The sequence below is a fragment of the Mauremys mutica genome, chromosome 1, assembly GCF_020497125.1.
Source record: "Mauremys mutica isolate MM-2020 ecotype Southern chromosome 1, ASM2049712v1, whole genome shotgun sequence".
NCBI lineage: Eukaryota > Metazoa > Chordata > Testudines > Geoemydidae > Mauremys > Mauremys mutica.
Window position 1 is genome coordinate 327,581,944 of NC_059072.1, and position 23,464 is coordinate 327,605,407.

A 23,464-nucleotide genomic window follows, 5' to 3' on the forward strand; every position below is an offset into this window, starting at 1 on the left:
GGAAGTAGCTTGGGAGAGCACACCATCTTCCTAAGGTGAATGTAACATCACTGCACAGGACTGCTCTTGGGAAACTGGTATGCACAACCTTTTTCCTGTCCCATATTAATAAGCCTGACTGACATTGATTATTTGGTCTCAAGTATATTTCATAACAAAATAGCAAACCAAAATGTAGTTAAGCAGTTGACAATACAATTTATCAACAAATTGGTGAGCCAAGCCAGGAGCCATTTAGCCAAAACATGAGTCAAACCAAGCAGTGAAGGGGGATCATAGTAAGCGGTAGGACACCACTGTTTGTGAATCTCTGGTACACGTATGCAGCAGCCCAGGCCAAAGATTATTATAAGTGCTCAGACATTTCCAGTATCCACAAGAGGTGCTACTGGAACTTTTTTAATTGCTACTAGGGCAAAATGCCCTGTTAAAAGTAACCAGTTTTAGAACTAGTGCATAATAAAGCATTCTAGGTGAAATGCCCACACTTTAGGAATTCCTGGGCAAAAGCCACATTGTAAATGGGCATAGACAAAGTGTTTCCTTGGCAACAGCCATATAAAGAAATCACAGCTATGCCTAATAAAATGGAAAGACAGTAGGACTAGAATCCTTTGTTGTACAATTTATAAACCATGGTGGTGCATTGTTCAGATGTAATATTGTAAATAAATGCCATCCTTGCGGTTATGTATATAATCTGTTTAAATCAGAAATGGAGGAAAAACAAAGTAAAATGGGAAGAGATAAAGGGCATGGATATACAAGAGCTTTACTTAACTTGCTTAGTTTTAAACAGTAAAATAAAACATTTAATGGAAAACAAATACAGAAAACAGGTTTCAGAGTGGTAGCTGTGTTAGTCTGTATCAGCAAAAAGGAGGAGGAGTACTTGTGGCACCTTAGAGACTAACAAATTTATTTGGAAATAAGCTTTCGTGGGCTAAAACCCACTTCATCGGATGCATGCAGTGGAAAATACAGTAGGAAGATATATATACACACAGAACATGAAAAAATGGGGGTTGCCATACCAACTCTAGCGAGACTAATTAATTAAGGTGGGTTATTAGCAGCAGGAGAAAAAAATTGTAGTGCTAATCAGGATGGCCCATTTCAAACAGTTGACAAGAAAATGTGAGTAACAGTAGGGGAAAATTAGCATGGGGAAATATTTTTTACTTTGTGTAATGACCCATCCACTCCGTGTCTTTATTCAAGCCTAATTTAATGGTGTCCAGTTTGCAAATTAATTCCAGTTCTGCAGTTTCTCATTGGAGTCAGTTTTTGAAGTTTTTTTGTTGGAGACTTTTAGGTCTGTAATTGAGTGACCAGGGAGGCTGAAGTGTTCTCCAACTGGTTTTTGAATGTTATAATTCTTGACGTCTGATTTGTATCCATTTATTCTTTTGCATAGAGACTGTCTGGTTTGGCCAATGTACATGGCAGAGGGGCATTGCTGGCACATGATGGCATATATCACATTGGTAGATGTGCAGGTGAATGAGCCTCTGATGGTGTGGCTGATGTGATTAGGTCCTATGATGGTGTCCCTTGAATAGATATATGGACAGAGTTGGCAACAGAGTTGTCCAGGGAAAGAGAGACTTGATCACCTGTTGACACAAATGATGCTATTAGGGAGCTCAGGGAATCTATTCATGATTGTACAGAACCATGCCCCTGGGGCAGTTCTGGAGAAAGTCTTTAAGGGTGGCCGAAATAGAGTAGAGTTTAAAACAGAACTAAGTGACAGGAAATATCCCTGAGGTACTAAAATCTAGCATTAAAACTTTTACCTTCATGGCACAAAATGGTGGGAAAATGCAAAAATCAGATTCCATAACTCTGCATGGCAGCTGAGTAAGATCCAACGGTGGGCTGCACGGTCTCGGTGAGAAGAATGATAAAGGTTTTCCAATTAACGGTTGATAGGGCATCTTGGAATGCTATACCCTACTACTTTAAAAGGACAGTAAGCCTTTGACAATATTGTGGCTCAGCTTCAGGAAATCCTGTGCCCAGGACAAGCAGGTATAAACTGTTGGCAAATATTGACCAATCCCCTGGAAAACATTACACTAATTACCATGAACAGTTGTCATCGGCTTGGGATATGGATACCAATTGGGATAAACAATCCTCAGTTCATCTATTTGCTTGTAAATAATTAAGTTCCAGGAATCAAGCATTGGGTAGAATTGGTTGTAAACAAAAATATCTCCCTAAATGAGGTTCTGGGGCTAATAATGAAACCTCAGCAGGGAATCCTGGTCACTAAAGCAGAAAAATGCAAAATTGCAGTAGCCACAGTAGAGATATAAGGGTTATGAGCTGAGAGCCTCCCAAATAGATGGGGCAGTAATTTTAACCAATAGGGGCAAGCTATGGTATTGGTGCCAAGGGAAGGGAATGGTCCACCAGAGGAAAAGGATCTCTACAAAACAATAGGGGTGTAATTACAAGGGCAAATGTTGATTTATCAGTTTGTCTGCAATTTGTGCCTTCCATAACCCGAAAGGATGAACAAGAAGGACCAGCTGGCCCTTACCAGCACCTCAGACAGCAGATCTTGCACCTGTCAAATCAATTGGATGCACTGGCCAACACCCAAAAGCAAACATACAGCCCCTGTAGTGGCTCCAATAGCATCCATTGCGATACAGGAATTCCCACCTTCTCAAATGAAGGTTACAGGCCTTGTGTAAAGTTCTGTGTTCCTTACAATTGGACGGTGTGGCCATCACTGTGTATTAGTACTGATCAGAGGCGGTCAGCTAAAATTTGCTAATAAAGGTGCGGCTGTGTCAATTCTTCATGAAAATAATCCCTCAGGCTCTCCACCTTCATTTGGTACCTCTGCTCTTGGAAACATTTGCAAGTAATCCTGTCCCCCTTGGTTTTATCACAACCTTTCAGTGGTGTTGGGCTCTGATAACATTGTGTTAAACAGAAATAATGTCTTTGGTCTTATGTGTTTGCCGGATCCCCGACATACACTGGGGTCTGATTTTATGGCACAACATGACTGCATTATTGATCTTACTAACTGTTTGTGCATTACCACTGTACCACTTTTTTACAGCAACATCATTGCTATATATCAGAGGGGTAGCCGTGTTAGTCTGGATCTGTAAAAGCAGCAAAGAATCCTGTGGCACCTTATAGACTAACAGACGTTTTGGACCATGAGCTTTCGTGGGTGAATACCCACTTTGTCGGATGCAAGTAGTGGAAATTTCCAGGGGCAGGTATATATATGCAAGCAAAAAGCAAGCTAGAGATAACGAGGTTAGTTCAATCGGGGAGGATGAGGCCCTGTTCTAGCAGTTGAGGTGTGAAAACCAAGGGAGGAGAAACAGGGCCTCATCCTCCCTGATTGAACTAACCTCGTTATCTCTAGCTTGCTTCTTGCTTGCATATATATACCTGCCCCTGGAAATTTCCACTACTTGCATCCGACGAAGTGGGTATTCACCCACGAAAGCTCATGCTCCAAAACGTCTGTTAGTCTATAAGGTGCCACAGGATTCTTTGCTGCTTTTATCATTGCTATAGACTCAGACTTTAAGGCCAGAAGAGACCATTATGATCATCCTGCACACTGCAGGCCACAGAACCTCACCCACCCACTCCTATAATAGACCCTTAACCTCTGGCTGAGTTACTGAAGTCCCCAAACCATGATTTAAAGACTAAGTTCCAGGGAATCCACATTTACACTAGTTTAAACCTGCAAGTGACCCATGCCCCATGCTGGAGAGGACAGTGAACCTCCTCCCACCCCCTGATCTCTGCCAGTCTGACCCAGGGGAAAATTCCTTCCCAACCCCAAATATGGCCGTCAGTCAGACCTTGAGCATGTAGGCAAGACCCCCAGCCAGACACCTGGGAAAGAATTCTCTGTAGTAACTCAGAGCCCTCCCATATAGTGTCCCATCACCAGCCACTGGAGATATTTGCTGCTAGCAGTCACAGATCTACAATGGCACGTAGTTGGCAGCTTCCTCATCCCCTCCCCTCCATAAATTTATCAAGCTCAGTCTTGAAGCCAGTTAGGTTTTTTTTGCCCCCCACTGCTCCCTTTGGAAGGTGTTCCAGAACTTCACTCCTCTGACGGTTAGAAACTTTCATCTAATTTCAAGCCTAAACTAGCCCTGACTTGCATGCTATTGCAGTGGAAAAATACCTGAACAATACAACTTGTCACTTGTATACAGCACCCATCCCTTGCAAAGCATGTTGCAGCCTTTGATGGAATCAAATGCTGCAGCCTGTGCTCAACATAAACATGACTGTGCTAATAGTTGTCACTATAACAACCTGATCCATCCCCTCAATACCAGTGCCCACGCTGTGATGGGACCAAGCCTTATATTGCAGAAACCATTCTCCCCTGTTACAGCCAGTACTACACTATTGCATCTCTACTAACAATTCACCAATATGGCCAGTCTTCAAACCGGTGGTGGCAACTCACTATATATTACCACAAGCTTAATCAAGTATCATCAGCTTGCTTGCCCATGGTGGCCATCACCCTTTATCTAATTAAATCTTTTACCCCAGACCTTCAATGTATTTCTACCCTCAATATTTCAAATGTTTTTTTATTAATACCAATGGACCCCAAACCTCAGTACAAATTTGCTTTTACAATTGATGGTCAACTGGTCACTTGGACCTATTTACCCCAGGTCAAGGAACTCACTTTACAGGCTAGGTTCTACCCATTGTCTATTGTTCTTAGGTATTAAACAAAAATTCCATTCTTTATCTCCCTCAATCCTCATGCCAAGTGGAAAGAACAAACAGAACCATCAAATAATGTTTAAAAAGTTTGTGAAAGTAAATGGTGGGGGGAGGAAGCCTCATATCAGTCCTCATGGCAACTTGGGCAACTCCTGCCACAGCATCAAATGTAGCTCTTTCAAAGTAACGATGGGTAGGGAAATGGGAACCCCAGAACATTGCTTGTGGAAAGCTAGTGCTGAAGAGGGAATTAAGATGGATGCATTTATGCAAAAGGTACAGGAACATATCAAATATGTGCATCTTTGTGTGGGGGGAAAAATGGGAAAGGCAAAAGCCTATTTTGACAGAGGTAGCAGAAAATGATTGGAAAGTTGGGGTCCAAGTTATGCATCTGGCTTATGCAGTACCAGAGCACTGATACTGATGCTGTGACCCCTACTATATTAAAAAATCTGTATATAAAATTCAAATTACTGGAAATAAAAGTGAATAAAATGTATCATGCTAACCATCTTAACTTGTTCAAGGGTAAATTCTTTCCCACCAAAGTACAGAAGCTACTTTGTGTTAATCACATTATCATGAAAATGCTCCACTGCAAATAAGCTTGCAATAGCACCTGACAGTGAAGATGCCAGTTCAGGTAATCCACAAGAATGAAGGGGATGAAGTAACTCTGCAATGCCAAGCAATGTATAAGAATATAACACAAAAACGGCCATACTGGGTCAGACCAAAGGCCCATCTAGCCCAGTACCCTGTCTTCCGACAGTGCCCAATGCCAGGTGCCTCAGAGGGAATAAACAGAACAGATAATCATCAAGTGATCCATCCCCTGTTGCTCATTTACATCTTCTGGCAAACACCATCCCTGTCCATCTTGGCTAACAGCCATTGATGGACTTATCCTCCATGAACTTATCTAGTTCTTTTTTGAACCCTGTTACAGTCTTGACCTTCACAACATCCTCTGGCAAGGAGTTCCACAGGAGTTCACAGTATGTGAAAATATACTTTGTTTTAAACCCCCTGCCTATTAATTTCATTTAGTGAACCCTAGTTCTTCTGTTATGAGAAAGAGTAAATAGCACTTCCTTATTTACTTTCTCCACATCAGTTATGATTTTATAGACCTACCATATCCCCCCTTAGTTGTCTCTTTTCTAAGATGAAAAGTCCCAGTCTTATTAATCTCTCCTCAGATGGCTACTGTTCCATACCCCTAATAATTTTTGTTGCCCTTTTCTGAACCTTTTCCAATTCTTATACATCTTTTTTGAGATGGGGCGACCACATATGCACACAGTATTCAAGATGTGCACGTACCATGGATTTATATAGAGGCAGTATGATATTTTGTCTTCTTATATATCCCATTTCCTAATGATTCCCAACATTATTAGCTTTTTTGATTGCCGCTGCACATTGAGTGGATGTTTTCAGAGAACTATCCACAATGGACTCAGATTTCTTTCTTGAGTGGTAATAGCCAATTTACCAAGATACATCCCAAGATAAAGGACTTGTGAACACTGAGTGGAGTCACCAGCAAATTAATGACTGTAGCCTAATCCATGCTGAAACCATAGGGATTGTGTTAGCGGGAAATAAAGTCTATACGGATGGAAATTGGAAAGAAATAATAAATTTTAATAATCCAAATTTAAATTCTGGAGATGCATCTATCAAAATTATCAATCTGGCTGAAAGTGACACTGGTATAAATCAATGTGTGTAAAAACAGGGACCTGGAATTGGAAAACAAAAGTTAATTTTAATGGTAGTGGTCCAAGTTTCTGTTCATCCTACCATAAATAAACCACATAGTTCCAGGGCACCAACAGAATTAGCACCACAGTGTCCCCAAGTAGATCCAGAGCCACTTAGTGACTTAACTGCCACATTGGTACCTGGAACTTTGATAAATAACACAGGTTATGCATATATCTATAGTTTTAAATCTCTCATTGAAATATGGCTGAATTTGGCTACTGTGTAAAAGCAAATGTATCACTTCTGTATAATTCTTTGTTAATCAATATACTAGCTTCTTATCAGGAACATGCATGCAACCCAGCAGCCAGGCAAGAGACTGTCCTGCCATCTGGAACTTTCCAAACTAGAAAACTTCAAAGCGTAGGCTCAATTTCAAGACTATTCGGATCTGGAATGTCCATTTGGAACAGGGCTGATATGGAAAATATAAAAAGGCACATTAGCTATTTTGTGCATCGGGTGGCAGAAACAGCCTCAAACTCCATAATTTATGGCACTGAAGGCCTGGCTACTGAGGAACAGTATATGGGCTATAATATGCATGACATTGCTGAACTGTTTAATCAAATACAAGTAAAAGTGAATGAATTCATTGACGTAAACAACCTAAGGGCAAGAGAAAATCATGCTGGTAGGGAGATTACATGTACTGCTTATGGAAATTACATGCTAACCACCATGATCAATTCATTAGGGAATACTGAAAAAGGAAAACTGCCTGACCTTATCAGAGATGAGCAGTTAACTGAATGGTATTCTCCTTAGTACATAACAAAATCTATAGTAAATCAACATGTTAAATTATGTAGGCAAATTTCTTTTAGCACAATTAATAATTTGGGACCAGTGACACCGCATCCTAATCGAGGCATGTACTATTCAAAACAGTCCTTTTACTGTAAAAAGTGATACTGTATCACTACCAATACTGGATCCTGATACAGCACGATCCTGACAAATTGATTATGGTCCATTCAGTAGGTTACCTGAAAGACGACATCTACAAGGAACGTCTGGATCTATTGCAACTGTTAGTGTTCCACACAGCGACACAAACAGAGAGAAAACCACACATGGCTTGTTGTTTCATTAGAGGATATCAATACGTGTGCCGCTGTGATGTTTTTGACATTGCCACTCCCACTGTGTGGTCACAATGGCTCACCTCAGCACAACGAGACAAAGAAGCTAGCCACTCCTGTCTCTTGTCCAGGAAAACTTACCAAGTGGAGACAACCAGCTGTATGGATAACCTATAATATGAATGGACAGTATTGCATAGTAACTGATCACAAAAAAATTATATATGGAAACCTCACTTGTGGTGTCACAAATTTTTGTTTTACTCCTCATGTACGTAGTATTGTGGGACACACTGCCTATCCCAGTTTTTCAAAATCAGTGATCTACTAGGTCACCCCAATCCTTGACTGGGAGCCAGCCTTACCCTGTTCCGCTCTGAGAACCCCAACTCCTGGGTTGTTCATGCACAGCCTCTGGCATGTAAGCTGCTCCCAGCTACTTGCAACTGAATGACACTAGCCAATATCTCCGGTCCCAGACACAACCCTAAGAACCTCCATCTTGCAGTGTCCAGTTATGCCCACTGGACACTGCGAGCTTATACAAGTTCATCAATTTAACAAAGAAATTGATATGTACCAGGCTTGTTATCCCCAGAGGAGCCTCTGATACACTGCAAACCAAACACACTGCTTCAGGTAGAATAAACAAACACATTTATTAACTATAAAGATCGATTTTAAGTGATTATAAGTCAAAGAGTAACAAGTCAGCTTTGGTCAAATGAAATAAAAGCAAAACGGATTCTAAGCTGATCTTAGCACTTTCACAGTGTCCTTACAAACTTAGATGCTTCTCACCACAGGCTGGCTGGTTACTTTTCAGCCTGGCTCTCCCCTTTATCAGGCTTTCAGTCGCTTGGTGGTGGTGCCTGTAGATGTAGGTGAAAAAGAGAGAGCATGGCAAAAGATAAAAGGGGGAGACAGTGTCCTTTCTTTCCTCCTGGCTTTGTCCCCCCCACACCCCCCCTTCAGAGTCAGGTGAGCTTTGCATCATCGCAGTCCCAAACTGCCCAAAGGAAGGTTGGGGGGGGGGGTGACTCCCTTGAGGGTCTAACACAGGGATGGGCAAACTATGGCCCGCGGGCCGGATCCGGCCCTTCAGGGCTTTGGATCCGGCCCGCGGGATTACCCCTGGTGGTGCTGCGGGCCCAGCGCTGCTCTCAAAAGCAGCCCCCGGGCCGGGAGGCAAAGGGCTCCATGTGTGCACGCAGAGCCCTCTGCCCCCCCCCCCCCCAGGGGCCGCAGCACTTCCTGGAGTGGCGTGGGGACAGGGCAGGCATGCAGGGAGCCTGCCCTGGCCCTGGTGTGCGCCACTGCCACCCCGGAGCCACTTTAGGTAAGCGGCACCGGGCTGGAGCTCAAACCCCTCCTGCCCCCCGCCCCCCAACTTCCTGCCCTAAGCCCTCTGCCTGTACCTCACACCCCTCCTGCACCCAACTCCCTGCCCTGAGCCCCTTTCTGCACTCCTGTGCATTCCAACCACCTGCCCTGAGCTCCCTGCTGCACCCTGCACCCCAACTCCCTGCCCTGAGCCCCATCCTGCACTCCGTACCCCTCCTGTACCCCAACCCCCTTCCCTGAGCCCCCTCTTACACTCTGCACCCCTTCTCTGCCCCAATCCCTTGTCCTGAGCCCCTTCCTCCACATCCCGCACTCCACACCCCCTGCCCCGGCCCTGCATACAATTTCCTCACCCAGATGTGGCCCTCGCCCCAAAAAGTTTGCCCACTCCTGGTCTAACAGATTCTTTTGTTGCTGCCTAAGCCAGAGTCCATTGTTCCTGTGAGGCCGGGCTGGGTTTGTCCCATTCATGCCCTGACGAGGTGTGAACTGCCTCTCTGTTCTTGGAGAATTTTTGCCTAGGCTTGCTTTAAGCCATGAAGATAGATTTTCAGCCTCATAACTATATACTGAAATTATAACCTATAACCTTACTATAACATTACTGCAACATTAACATCACTATAACAACCATGCTCAGTGCATTATGAGCCTTCTGAAGACACCCAACATGACAAACTTTGCACTGGATACCACACAATCATTTTATAAAGATGAACATGGGGGTGCTGGGTGTTCCCCCAAGGTACAGATCATACTCACTCATCTCAAATTTAAAAACATTGCTAAACAGAAAAGATGCACACTTCATCCAGATTAGCAATGACATACACAAGGCAAAACAAGTCTTGAATGACTTTATTCATGATCGGCATCTCAAAATACTTATTTCTCACACCAGGATAGGGGTTGCATTTAAAGCTTTGCTTGTGTTACAAGGTGTATTTGTATTGGCTGTATTAATTTCATATTGTCACTTATGTAATCTGTTAAAATGCTTTAAATCACACAAAGGCCTCACCATTGCTTCATGTATTGATTTGGCAAAGGTGCTGCCCTGACTATAACAATCAAGGCAACGCACAGGGGCTTGTTGACTAACATACACTGGCTAGTATACATATATATTATGTATACATTTAAGTATACATATTAAGCATTAGTAGCTACACAGTGTAGAGTGGCCTGCACTTTTATTATAATCCTGAACACTTATGCCAAGTATCTCATAACACCTTGTATCAATTGAAGTAAACCTTGGATTGAATAGAGAGGAAAATTGTCAGAATTGGAATAGATTTCTTCATAACTAACACAACAAAAGGAGTTGTTCACACAAACCTAGGAGGTGCCTTTATTCCCCCCTGTGTGCTCAAAACAAAGAGAAAGGTGCATAGTCTTGTGGAATGCATGAGGTACAGCATAGTACTAGAAAAACCAAGGCAAAAAGCTGATTGACTAAATGACATGTACAGTACCTTTTTCTGGTAAACAAGTAGGGTATAAAAGGATGGCTTTAGGGGCAAACCATCTTCCTAAAGGGAATGTAACATGGCTGCATGGAACTGCTCTTTGGAGACTGGTATCATATAGAACCTTTTGCCTATACCGTATTAATACACCTGATTGACATTGGTAATTTGGTCTCAAACAAACAACTCTACTCCTCTGACAGAATGGAACTATCAGTCTTCATCCTAGAGCTTGAGTTGATCTTTTAGATATGCTGGGCCCAAAGCATCTTGAACTTGACTTGATATTCTATGGGAAGCCAGGGTACAGAGCAATGGACAGATGATATTTGCTTACTGCAGCTCATGTTGCTGAGAAAACATTCTGTATATGATCCTTGTCTTTTAGACTAAGATTTTCAGGCCTAGGAATAGGTCTACTTAAATATTTTACAGCATGGACCAGATTTTCAGCATTTAATATGTATAGTGTAGGCAGTAAACCCCAATCTTTCTAAAAGCTGTGTGTTTATATTTCGCTCAATTTGGCCACTAATTCACTGCCCCGGTCTCCTTCTCCCTCTCTGACACTCATTGAGGTTGAACAGTACTTATGTAACATGCCTGAAGTATGTTAGAGGTGTGTCTAAAAGAAGTAGATAATGGGTGGATCAATTATTTGTTATACTTGTTATGGCAAAAAACGGAAAAGGAATGAAAAATGTAAAATAAAGCAATAGCTATAGGTTTTGTACACAAAATAACCTTTATTTTCTCATTTTAAATACAAAACAGAACAGTAATAGATGGCATGAAAATGGCATTGAACATAGGAATTAACATCAGGGCTATCTTTGTAAATTTAGTGCAATTCCTTCCTTTCCCTAAACCCTTGGAGAAAGTAATGGACAACTACTGAGACTGCTATCCTGGTCCTTTGTGTTACTCCCGCATGTTGCCAGCAAGCTGCTACTTCATTCAGTTCTGAGAAAATGAAACAAGCAAAATTTACATTCATGTACAAACCTCGGCTGCTAAAATGACTAAGCCCCACTGTCTTTCACATAAGACCATTGAGGGCCAGGTGTTCTACTGCCTTAGGCAATTTACATTCCAGTAGAGGGCTCTAAAGCACCAAAATGACTTCTGAATGTGGCCCATCCATGAAAATCTCACCACCAAACTGATTTTAGGGAATATGCTAATGTGCACTTAATTTGTGAGCATATGGACAGAGAAATTCCTGCTCTTTTAACCTTCTACGAAGACCCCAAGTTTAACTTCACAGACCTTAAAATGTTTTCTATCCATCCCACCCCAGCCCTGCACACAAATATTCAAAGATGGCCAGTCAAAGCTAACATCCCCCTCCTCCGAACTAAAAGTAGTTGGGTTATTGCCTTAAGAATAAGGTTGCTGTCCAACTGGTTTCAGACCAGTCTCAGTACATCCAAACCAGTTCATTCTTTCCTACATTACACTTTTCCTTCTCTTTCCCCATGTCTAGGATAGAGGTCATCAATAAATATAGTGGAGAAGGTCTAACCTGATGGTCCCTACGCATACTAATATCAGCTGTGTATATTAATTTCCCAGTGCTATTGGAAAGGCTGTAGAGAATTGGTACATTAAAGTTACCCTGGGACCCACAGGTGACCCAAATATAGTTGCGGGCACTACTTACAAGTGTTTCACTTCCTTTGCCCCTCTTGCAAACCCTGATACTATTGTCCCTCATGATTTTTCTCAACCAGGTGGTCCCAAAAGAGTAGGCAGAGAATCATATGGGGGTAGGTAAATCAACCAGGACAATGGTGGATTAATAAATAGCTCAGGGATATTTGCAAGCTTCCATAATCTTACAGTAATACCTTCTAAACCCACCACACTTACTGCCACTGAACACTCAGAAAATCCCTCACATGCATTTGTAGTGTGGTACGCTTCTAAACAGGTAAAAGGAGAAAATGACATATTGCTGGAATGGGCCCACAACATTGCCAACCAGAGCTCTGTTTTGTTAAACATTATTGACCCACAAGTAGGGCAAAGCAGTGTGGTAATTCACTGTGTATTCCAGCAAACATTTGCAACAGTAATGCTGTACAGCCTTCTACGTTTTTTTATTTTTTATTTAAAGGATAATGCCACTATCAATTAAATCCTCTCTCACATAATGGGTCTGTAGTTGTGTGTGTAGGAAAACTGGTTACAACTGCATTTTATGCAGGAAGGCATTTGAAAGTAAGAAGTTTGTGAATTTGGACTATTCAACAAAATGTTATTGAACTTTGTAATAATGCTAGAAAAAAGGAAAAGCATTGGCAAAGTTCCATAAACAAGCAGGCAGAAGATTGCATGTTAAAGGTTGAAATTAAAAAGGAAAAAACTGAACTGAGCACATACACGTTAATATATGCCTGTTGTAAAGTAATGGCATACAAATGATCTTTCAGTATGAAGGCTGAAAGTTACATTTTCATTTAACAGTGCCTCCAGATTTTATGAAAAATGTATATGCCTATAGTTCTCTAAGTCATTTTAATGTGCATCCTAGGATAGCCTATTTGATCATCAATAATTAAAATTTCTCTCTCCTTTTATACATGTAATATAGTTGCTGTAATTAAATGTAATTTTTAGAGTATCTAAAGATAAAAGGGTTAAATTATACAAATTTGTAAAATTGTTACAAAAAGCTCAAGCTAATGCACGCAGAGGTATGACAACTGTACACCACACAGTTAATAAAATTAAACAAATTGTAAAGAACGTAAAAGGGATTACACAACATAAATGGTAAATAGTCTCCCACAGTGCTTTAATGGAATTCTGCATCCCATTGCGATGTTTTTAGTGTTTCAGATATTGGTAGTGATCCTATTATTGTGGCATGCTGGATTAAGCAATTGCGGCATATGACCTTTAAAAGAATTGAAATGGTTACATTGTCCTAGTGAGGCAAAGTCAGGGGTAATAAGGTATTGTGCCCACAAGAAGCCACACCTGCTCAGTCTCAAAGGGAGCCTGGAGCTAATGTTGCACAAGGCCAAATACCCACTGAACCTACTAATTGATATGATTGAGTGTATATAAAATATGTCAACCATCAAGGAGGTTATACCAGAGAATGAGTTACTCCTATTATAAATCTTGCCACCGTTATGTGTTAAGTAAGCACACCACTGAGGTACCATTCCACCATTAGCTGAAGGTAAGAGAACACGTAGCAGCAAAAACTAGTGGGAAAATAAAAAGCACTGATGAGGCAGTTAATCATAAGGTTGGGTGCATTTAGATATTATGTTACAACGCTGGTGTGCGCACCAAGGGTTCTGACAGAAAGATATAAGCAAAAGTGAGAAAAATAAGAGTGGTATAAGAATCAGAGTCAGTCAGTCAGTGAGTGTGTGTGGAAGAGCAGAAAGAAAAGAGAAGAGACCCAAGGAAGACTTGACTCAAGAGACTTAAGAACTACTAAGGAGCTGCTGTCAGTGACCCATGGAAGACTGGTCATCAGAAGAAGGGCGCCACCACTCAGCATCACTCCCAATTGTATGTAACTTCGATTCGGGGTGCTCTTAGTCTATTGTGACAGGGACTGCTGTGCTGTGTTAATAAAAGCGTTTTGGTTTTTTTAGATACTGCTTGTGTCAATCACTTATCGGACAAATGTGCCATGTCCCCTTGCTACTCCTGAGACCACCCTACCTGAGAGAAATCCTTGGGGTAAACAAGCCCTGCTGAGATTAGTCACCCCTTCCCTGCTCAGCATGCAACCACATCCCTGCCATTTCCTATAATGTGTTCTTGGGGACAACCACTTTTAATTTATGATCTTGCCCTTCAGGATTTCTTCAGCCCTGGGCTCTTACAAAATTCCTGATTGTTCATAGCTTTTTCCTCACTGGAAAGTGATACAATGACAATCACCACCTTACCAGAGCATTCCCAACCCTTGGCTTCTGCATTCCCAGGACAGGGTCACTATTTATCTCAACATATATTCTCAATCTATCAGGACACCCCACATCCTCTCACCTGCCACACCTAAATAAAACCTATGAGGGATTTAAGGCAGCAACCTGCTGATCTCCTCACACCTTCATACAATACTACCAGCTGGACCTCTGCAAATCCGAGTACCTCCTTTGAATAGAGTGTCCTTCAAATGGCACCATATGGTAAGACCTTCCCTCCACAGGTACATCCACTAACTATCCATGTGACACAGAGCCAAAAAAGGTTAAGCAACTTGCAGGCTAAAGGACCCTAATTCAACCTTTAAAGACATATTAGAGAAGTATATAAAATAATTAGGGCTATTCCTTAGAAATAGTTAACATTTATATTAACAATAGTTATGTTAAATGGACTAGAGCTTTAAAAAGCAAAACCTGTATTATTAGAGAATTAGAGGTAATACTAATTGTATGTGTTTACTTATATCTTGTTAGATGTTAGCCATGTAAACAGACAGTTCCTGTCTATTATTATAGTTATTGATTCAGAGATCAAAAAGGAATATTAACATTTAGATGAAGTTTGTGGTAAACTGTCTACGAACTGCTCAATTGATAATTACCTTATATTAATCCATGCAGTTAACTGCTGGTGATGTTTAGGAAATAGGTTACTTCAAAAACACTATTGTTCATCCCAGGACTGCATAGTCAAGAGGCTGCAAAAATCTCTCTAAAAACTCTTGGCACCTAATCCTTTAATCTCAGATCTGATTAAGCTTTATTCGGGGGACATTTGAGTCATAAGACTGAGATCTCCAGTCCCATCTGGACTGTCCTGATGTTGAATATTTGGACATTGCACTATAACCCATGGACTAATTCTGAAAGAACTCTATGCAACTCTGAAGACCACCAGCTCTACTATGAAACTGACCTAAGCATTATATTCAAGTCTGTATGTATACTGATCTTTTAACCAATACACTCTCTTTTTTAAAATAAATGTTAGTTTAGTTAATAAGAATTGGCTGTACGCGTGTATTTGGGCAAGATCTGAAATATTCATTAACCTGGGAGGTGTCCGATCCTTTGGGATTGGTAGAACTTTTTATATGACGAACAAGATTTTCAATCATCATCATATTTGACTTGGCTGTCTGGGTGGAAGCCCAAGGCTGGGATGCTTTAAGGGAACTGTATTTTTGGCTTCTGGGTAACCAGTAAAGGATCTTGAAAGCTATTTTGTTTCTGGCTTGGTAAATCCAAGTATTGGAATAACCACCAATTTGGGGGATTATCAGCCCCATTCTTTGCTTGAGTAGGGCAAACTGCAATCTCAGCCCCCCCTCGTCACAATCCAGAATGCTGGTTATAGGTTGGGAGAGGAGATTGTCATATGACTACGGGGGAAAATAAAGGCAACATTTTTTTCTCTTCTTCTCCCACTCTACATATATCCTGACTGTTCCCTTTGATGTACAGTGCCATTTCCTTTTGTGTGTGTGTGTTTACATTGGCCACAACCTCTCTTTCAGTGAGTAGCTCTAGCAGCTCTCTAAACTAGAGAGACAGAGGGAAGTTCATAGAGACAGGGACAGGATCACAATTGATTGGCCTCCTTGCTTTTTGGCCCCCAAGCTCTTACAAGCAGTCAGGCATGACAATTACTGCCAAGCAGCTCTTACTCTCTTAAAAAAAATCCCATTTCTCTGATCCAGAGCCATATAGCTCAGCAACTAACTATATATGAACAAATAACACAGGGAACAAAGCTCAAAACTTGGCTCAAAACAGCTAAAAAAATCTTTAGCACGAAAACAGATTTAAAAAGTGTAATATAATAAAAATAAAGAAGGTTCTTGGTTGGACATGGGTGTCTTTTCTAATGCTAAATTCTGAAACCAAGCTTAGGTAGAATAATTAAGAACAAAGTCAAGTTTCCAGGTCTCCTTGATTTCACATTTATTCCTGCAGTGCAGGTTCCTTTAGCAATGTTGACTGCACTCATGAAAAACACGATAGAATTATAAAATGTTTCTCTCACATGAATGTATTTTAATCAAAGTCACAAACATTATGGATGATTGTGTCTCTTGCCCACACTAGAATGATTTTTGCCCTGCTAGTCTGAAAAAACATGCTGTACCTGGCCAAAAGGCGAGCCAGCGTATCAATAATGTATCAGTGTTTTCTGCAGAATGGATAGCAATTCTGTGGCCCAGAAGATAAGACACAAGACATCATTATATTAAAAAAAAAAAAGTTATCTGAGCACTCCACTGGTTGTAAACCAAAGATTTAAGCAACAAGACAGACTTCTCAAATAAAATACTAGTTTACACTGGGATTTGAACTATGCATGTCGTTTTACTATGATTACTACTAGTACAGTGAGTAACTGAGAGGAATAAATTAGAAGGCAAAAAGGGTGAAATTCTCCACTTGATGACTATTCAGTGAGTATGATATATATCATCCCCAAACCTTCTAAAAATGAAAGCAGAGAAGACATCAAAATAGCATTGCAAGTAAGAGAATAATTATTTTACCTGTATATGATTACTTTCTGCATAAAAGGTACGAAAGCTACTTTATAAAGTGTTATGCAACATTTAATACGGGATATTTTAAATATTTAACATATTAAGATATCCATGATCACTGGCAACACTTTCTGAATGCAGCATTGATCCAATGAAAGTAAATGGAATTGAAGTCATAAAGGGTCAGATGCTGGGCTGCACAACACTAATGACAGATTCTGGCCAATCAAACCAGCAAAACTAGGCAAGGGAATACAACCCCTATGCAGCATTTGGTGGCATAGTGTCTCCTACACTGTCCGCTCCAGGGTTGTTGCTCCCTCAGGGCTGTTAAAAGCTGGAATAAGTTGGAGCAGACTCTACACTTATCTCTGGAGACTCGCCTTGCACAGAGCAGGCCCAGAATCAGCAGAGAGCAGTACCCTGCCCCCCTCAGCTTGTGATAGGTACTCTCCAGATTATGTCCCAGGATCTGGCTCACATTATCTAATTGACGTTACATGGGAGAGTTCAGAAGCTTGAATGACCAAGTATGAAATTAAGGCAGGAAACCAGGAGAAATGAAAAGGTCACGTGACAAAAGATAGCTACAGAACAGAAGATTCTCTTTCAGCCTCACCATAGGGAGTTATTTTACCTCCCCCTGTCCCCCACACAAATATAAACAGGAGACATGTTAATGGATAAAATCATAATTGAACATAGTAGGGAACTAAATATATCAGAAGACTGAAATGGATAAAAAGCCCTTCACCTTTAAGTCATTGGTTCAAGTCTAACATAAGCTGGCAGAAGCTGAAGAAGTTACCACTCAATGCTACACAACTGATTTCTGTAAGAGTTGTTTGTCTTATTTATTTCTTGTGGACACATTTCACGAAGACCATCATCACAACTACTTTCCTTACTGCAAGTGGTAGCGGAAGCGCCCTCTCAAGGATTTGTGGGACATGGCAACTGATTGTACTTACCCTTTGCATTGAGTTCTTGTGAACAGGATTGAGAAACATTGGCAGTATGGTATGAGGAAGCTTTCTGTCTGCAAGGGTTGCCAGTCTGAAAACTGCCATGAGCACTGAATATTCATTCAAAAATAGTATTTATTCCATAGAAAGAATAATCTTTGCATATATCAGAAGGCACAAAACATTCTAAATTTACTCTGTGCACCTTAAATACAAAAAAGCTGAAATATAAGAATTGTAACATAATAAAAAGACGGCAAGGACAGTCAAAGAAGAAAGTCACAGCAGAATCAATACCTTGCTTGATAGTTTTCCTTCACCTTAGTTTGTTTATACAGTATTAGCTTCCTGAAAGTTCCATCAGCTTGCATAATTTGGTGACACCACTGATAGATAGTTCTAGTACTATGCAATCAGTGATTTCACGAAGTGATTTATTCTGGGAGGTATTTAACAAAGATGTGCCAGAGAATTTCATGGACATATACAAATTTTTAAAAGAATCATAACATTTGTGTGCTGTATATGCCTAAGCAACACTGTTACTGAGGGTATTCAGCCCACATTTCTTGGTTTAAGTTATCTTTCATTTTAGATTTACATTTCACCTTTAAAAAGGAATTTAACATATAACATAAAAAAGGACAGCAAAAGATCTGTCTCTATGTACATACACCCACACACTTAAATCAAATTACAAAGGTGAGAAAGGAGGACTGAAAACTGTTTCATTGTATCTTTTGGTCCTCTGCTCACCTTGTAATATACACTGGAATTTAGAATAGGTGGATTTCACACATGGTGGTATTTCTAATATAATAACTAGGAAAGAGTACTATGCTCATTAAAAAATTTGCAGGGGAGGACACCAACATATCTTGCTAAAATGAATAGTCTTTTATATTACATTTTTATTTTGCAAGAAAATAAATTATACAACTTAAAAAATAAAATTCAAAAATTAAGCAGTACATCAAAATAGTTCAGCCGGACTGCCATAAAGAAACTGCTACCATTCAAAATTGTACAGCATTATCATCTCAGTATGTAGTGGCACACATTCAAAATTGTAAATATGTAGATAGATATTACAACCTAAGAACTCAAGCTTGCTCAACACACCAGACTACATATAGTGTATATGACAGGAAAGCTTTCATGTATTGTTTATTTCACAAAGAATATTTCATATGACCTTGAAGAATTTACAAAGATAGCATCCCAATCATTTAGAGGAAAATAGAAAACTGTTTTGAGTTTAAGACAGCAAATCTTTCGGTAAAACTATCAAATCTTTCACCCCATTGTGTTTTTTAAATTTGCATCTTACAGGATGACATCCCAACGCAAATAAATGTAAAATGCTGACTATTCAGAACATATTACACATTTAAGGATCGGTGAAAACAAGAAAGCCACCATTTGTTTTGTTTTTGAAATGTAATTGTATTATGCTCAAAACAAGTGCAAGAGAATTAGATGACTAAACAGAAGCTATGGACACTAACAGTGGAAAGATAAAAATGGAAGACTTCAGAATTAAAACTGAGATCTTCATTAAGTTATTGGGACAGAGGAGGATTTAACAATGGTTTCTTAATTCAATGAGACATTAAGAATGTGATAAACTGTATTTTCACTTCCGTCATCAGTTTTACTCCATACCTATTCACTGAGACACCATGAGGGGCACCATGTGTTTCAGATGCAGCACCTCTTTAAGCTAGGTCTTTGGAGATGTATAGTCATTGCTAAACTTCAGCTTTAAAAGTGCATTGTTGCCATATTGCAAGTGAAGAATCTTTTTTATTTAGATCGGAATTCCTCCCACCCCCAAAACACTTTACTGCAAGTATCTACCTATGCCTCAGATAATATTAGCTTTAAATGCATGTTCGTGAAAGTAACCTGATGAAGGATGCTAAATGTGATTCTGCATCTTTAGGAAGTTGCTGGTGTGATTCTCAGATTCAAGTTTTTTTTCTTTTTTTAAACATAACATCTATTTTTAAATATAAACCTAAGGAAAATGTAGCAATGTTATAGACATGCTGTTAATTATAAATTCCCCTCATCCAAATAATGAAGTATGTTTAGATAACTTACAGGCTATAATTTTAGTATATGCCAGTGGGAGGGGAAGGGAGAAATGTAAATAGCATTGAAAAGTCAGTTGCTGTCTGGATGCAAAATGAACTGGGACATAATTGTTTATGAAAGTCAATCTCAAAGTTGTCTCCTAGATTTTGGTTAGGGCTTAGAAATTAGTATTGCCCCACTTTCATATTTAACTTGCTTGTGTGTGACAATACTTCATGGCTACTATTCTCTGATTTAATGTTGTAAACTGTTACATATTCAAAATAAGTGCTCAGATCATCATAATAGAATTATTTTAAAATTCTGGCTTGTTCGCCATTTCCCAATTATTCCCAAATGAGCATTTATTACTCTTAATATCAAGTTACAAATGCTGAAAATCTTGTGGCACCATACAAAAAGATTTCTATTCTTAGAACAAACTAATTTTAGTTTTCTAAATTTAAAATGTTGGCATGTGTGTTACTGGCAAAATACAGAGAGCACCATTTACTTTTAATTCTGAATAGCAACATTTTAGGGCTAAGAATCTGATGTTTCCATGCTAGCTTAAAGTTGAAATACGTTTTCACAGTATCCGCTCATTTATAAGCATCAATAAAGGCATATAAATATATGCAGTGAGATTTCAATCAGAGTTTTATATTGCCACATATCAGTTTTTCTCGCTCTCTTGCATGTCCATAAAGCCTTCCTGGAACTGAAGATGTCTTATTCAGCAAGATGTCAAATATGCACTGTTCTAAGGAACTAGCACTGGAACATACTTCAGTGGTAGGACACACAGCCCTGGTTTACACTAAGAGTTCACATCAGTACAGCTACATCTCTCAGCGTGTGAAAAGTCCACACTTCAGAGACATTATACCAACCTAACCCCCACTGTAAACAGAGCTAGGTTGACAGAAAAATTCTTCTGTCTACCTAGTTACTGCCTCTCGGGGAGGTGGATTACCTACACCAACAGTAGAATCCCTCTCCATGGAGTAGGCAGTGTCTACACTGAAGTGCTGCAGCAGCAGCATTTTAAGCGTCAACAAGCCCACAGTTGGCTTAAGGCAGTAAAAGACCATCCCCACAATTTCTTTTTTTGTAAGATGCTCTTATTTTACGCATTACAGCAACCATACAAAATTCAGTTCCCCACTCACCTAGGGAAAGGTTGGTTCTTTTTGGAAGAGTGTGTAACATTAAGGGATTACCCCCCATTATCGATCATCAAAAGCAAACAAGTAGATTCTGTGCTTGGGTTCGTAAATTTTCAGGGCAGTTTTTGAAGGGCTGCCTGATAGCATCTAAGAGTATTCACATGACACTGAGTAAAAGCTGACTTACCTTCCACCCCCCACCCCTCCAAGGCAGATTCTCTGCTCCAGCGGTACTGATATCATCAGTCCAATAAACACTTGGAACATTTGAGGGGGAGTTAGCTATTACCAAGAGGCTACTTAACATGGCTGAAGGAAGATGTAACATTTAAAATTTGCCAAATACACATCAGGAATTTTGACAATTTCTCTTCACACACAAGAACTGGGAGTTTTCTCTTCCTTAAACCTTTGCAGGTCTCCTTTAGCTACATCCTTTATCTCCTGCTCACTTCAAAATCAATAGGCAGTTGCTGCTTTATGGATTTATTTATTTTAAAGGAGATTGACTTTTAGGCAACTAAGCGTCTAAACCCTAAAACATAAAGCCATTGGAATACCTGGATATGCTGCTACTGTATGTGTACAGAAATTGCAAAGGGTTTTCTTCTCATAAGGGACTTGTGAATCAGTTACTTTTTAATGCCTTCAGATTTATGGAGTTATATTCAAACATATGGAATACAAATATTAAATGTACAAGAGAATACACTTAATATTTCTGTTCATTATAACAGACGCAGCCATGAAACAGATATGGGGAAGAAAGCTTCACCTTTCAAAAGGATTGTAATAAACCATTTGCTCAGATAAAATAAACAAATGTATATCCATATGTTTACAGCAAACAATATAAAACAGTGATCTCCTGCTTAAGGAAAAACAACATCCACAAGTTGGAAATACTTTTATGTCACTTGTATGTCAATATTAAAATCCAGTTACTATATTGAAGCACTGCTTGAGCCAACAGGTTGTTACTGTAACAAATACATATCTGTTGTGATGCATCTGTGTCTCTCTCAAATGTAATACATAAAAAGGATCACCAAAGGTGGACAATACATTTACTCTGTTGATCCAAAACACAAAGTGAAAGTGCTACTTCTAGTCCTAATTGCATTTAAAAACAAAAACAAAAACAAACTTAATAGCAGTTCCTCAGTGCATGAGTATTTGAAGGTCTTTTTTTGTGTGCAAGTACTGTTCATCTAAAAACCCAAACCTGTATTCTTCTTGGTGGGTGTAAATCAAATCTACTTTAAAAAGCTCACAATGGGCTCTTCATGAATGCAAGTTTCCCACAAAACAGCATGCTGTTAAAGTGTGCAACATGAAGGGAATGCCATCATGCTAGCTGAATGAGATTGGCAAAATATAGTCCTCTTGTAAGATAAGGCAGGGATTTTAATATGTAATGAAAGTCAAAATAAGTCCTTCTCCAGCACAAAAAACTGTTGCAGCTGTCTGCCCAAGCACCCTTCAATTTGTGTTCTTGGCATCTTACAGTCTTCAAATTATGCCATGTATATGAAGGTGTTGATATCCGATTCATCTCTTCTGATATATTTGTGCTCTATAAGCCATTCAATTTGCTCTTTTATCATTTTCTTTTGTGGCAAGAACATGTTTTTCAATATTTCTACCAGTTCAGTCTGAAGCTGAGCATTAGTAATTTTCTTCCGCATTTTCATTATTTGGATAATAGCCTCCTAGTAGGGGGGGATAAAAAAGAAAATGTTTTTGGAAATATCGGGTACAAGTGGCAAAATGAATACACAGGGTTAATTGGGAGGCTGTGGGAAAGGAAAGAGCAATTCAGTTTGATGAACACCAGTTAATTTTTTTTCCCCCTCAATATGTTGCTAATAGGAAATTTAGCCTGTCAGGTTACATTAGATCCTAAAGAAAGTATGTATAGTAGACCTTAGTAAAAGCAACCTAGAGCCAACTTCTGCTTTTGTTCATGTCCAATCAATCCTACTGACTTCAGTGGATGTGCATGGGTGTAAATGAGGGCAGGATCTTACCATGAGGAAATCACTCCACATATATGCATATTTAACCAGTGTGAAATGCAATAACTATGTGGATTAAATGGGTGAGATGACTAGCCTTTAACATCTGGAAAAAATAATGAATGGTATACAGAAGGTCGTTTGGGAACACAAGAACATGGTGATAGTCAAGGAAATTAAAAACTGATCAAAGAAAATACTTGTTCCACACAATGAATAATTAGACTGTAGAATTCAGTACCATTCGAAGTTGCAGAAGCCAAGAACTTAGCAAAATTCAAAGAGATTGGAAATTTATATGGATAACAATATCAAAG

General features: G+C 39.7%; 1 protein-coding gene across 3 annotated transcripts in view; it reads right to left on the bottom strand.

The window, feature by feature from the left end:
• Window positions 1-18,763: 18,763 nt before the first annotated feature.
• The window catches only part of CUL5 (cullin 5), a 73,380-nt gene continuing 68,679 nt past the window's right edge, over window positions 18,764-23,464 (bottom strand). For all 3 annotated transcript variants that reach the window (XM_045018432.1, XM_045018442.1, XM_045018445.1), the window contains exon 19: window positions 18,764-22,841. In XM_045018432.1, the coding sequence (XP_044874367.1) occupies window positions 22,647-22,841 (195 nt within the window). In that variant the 3' untranslated portion in view covers window positions 18,764-22,646. The remainder of the gene's footprint in view (window positions 22,842-23,464) is intronic.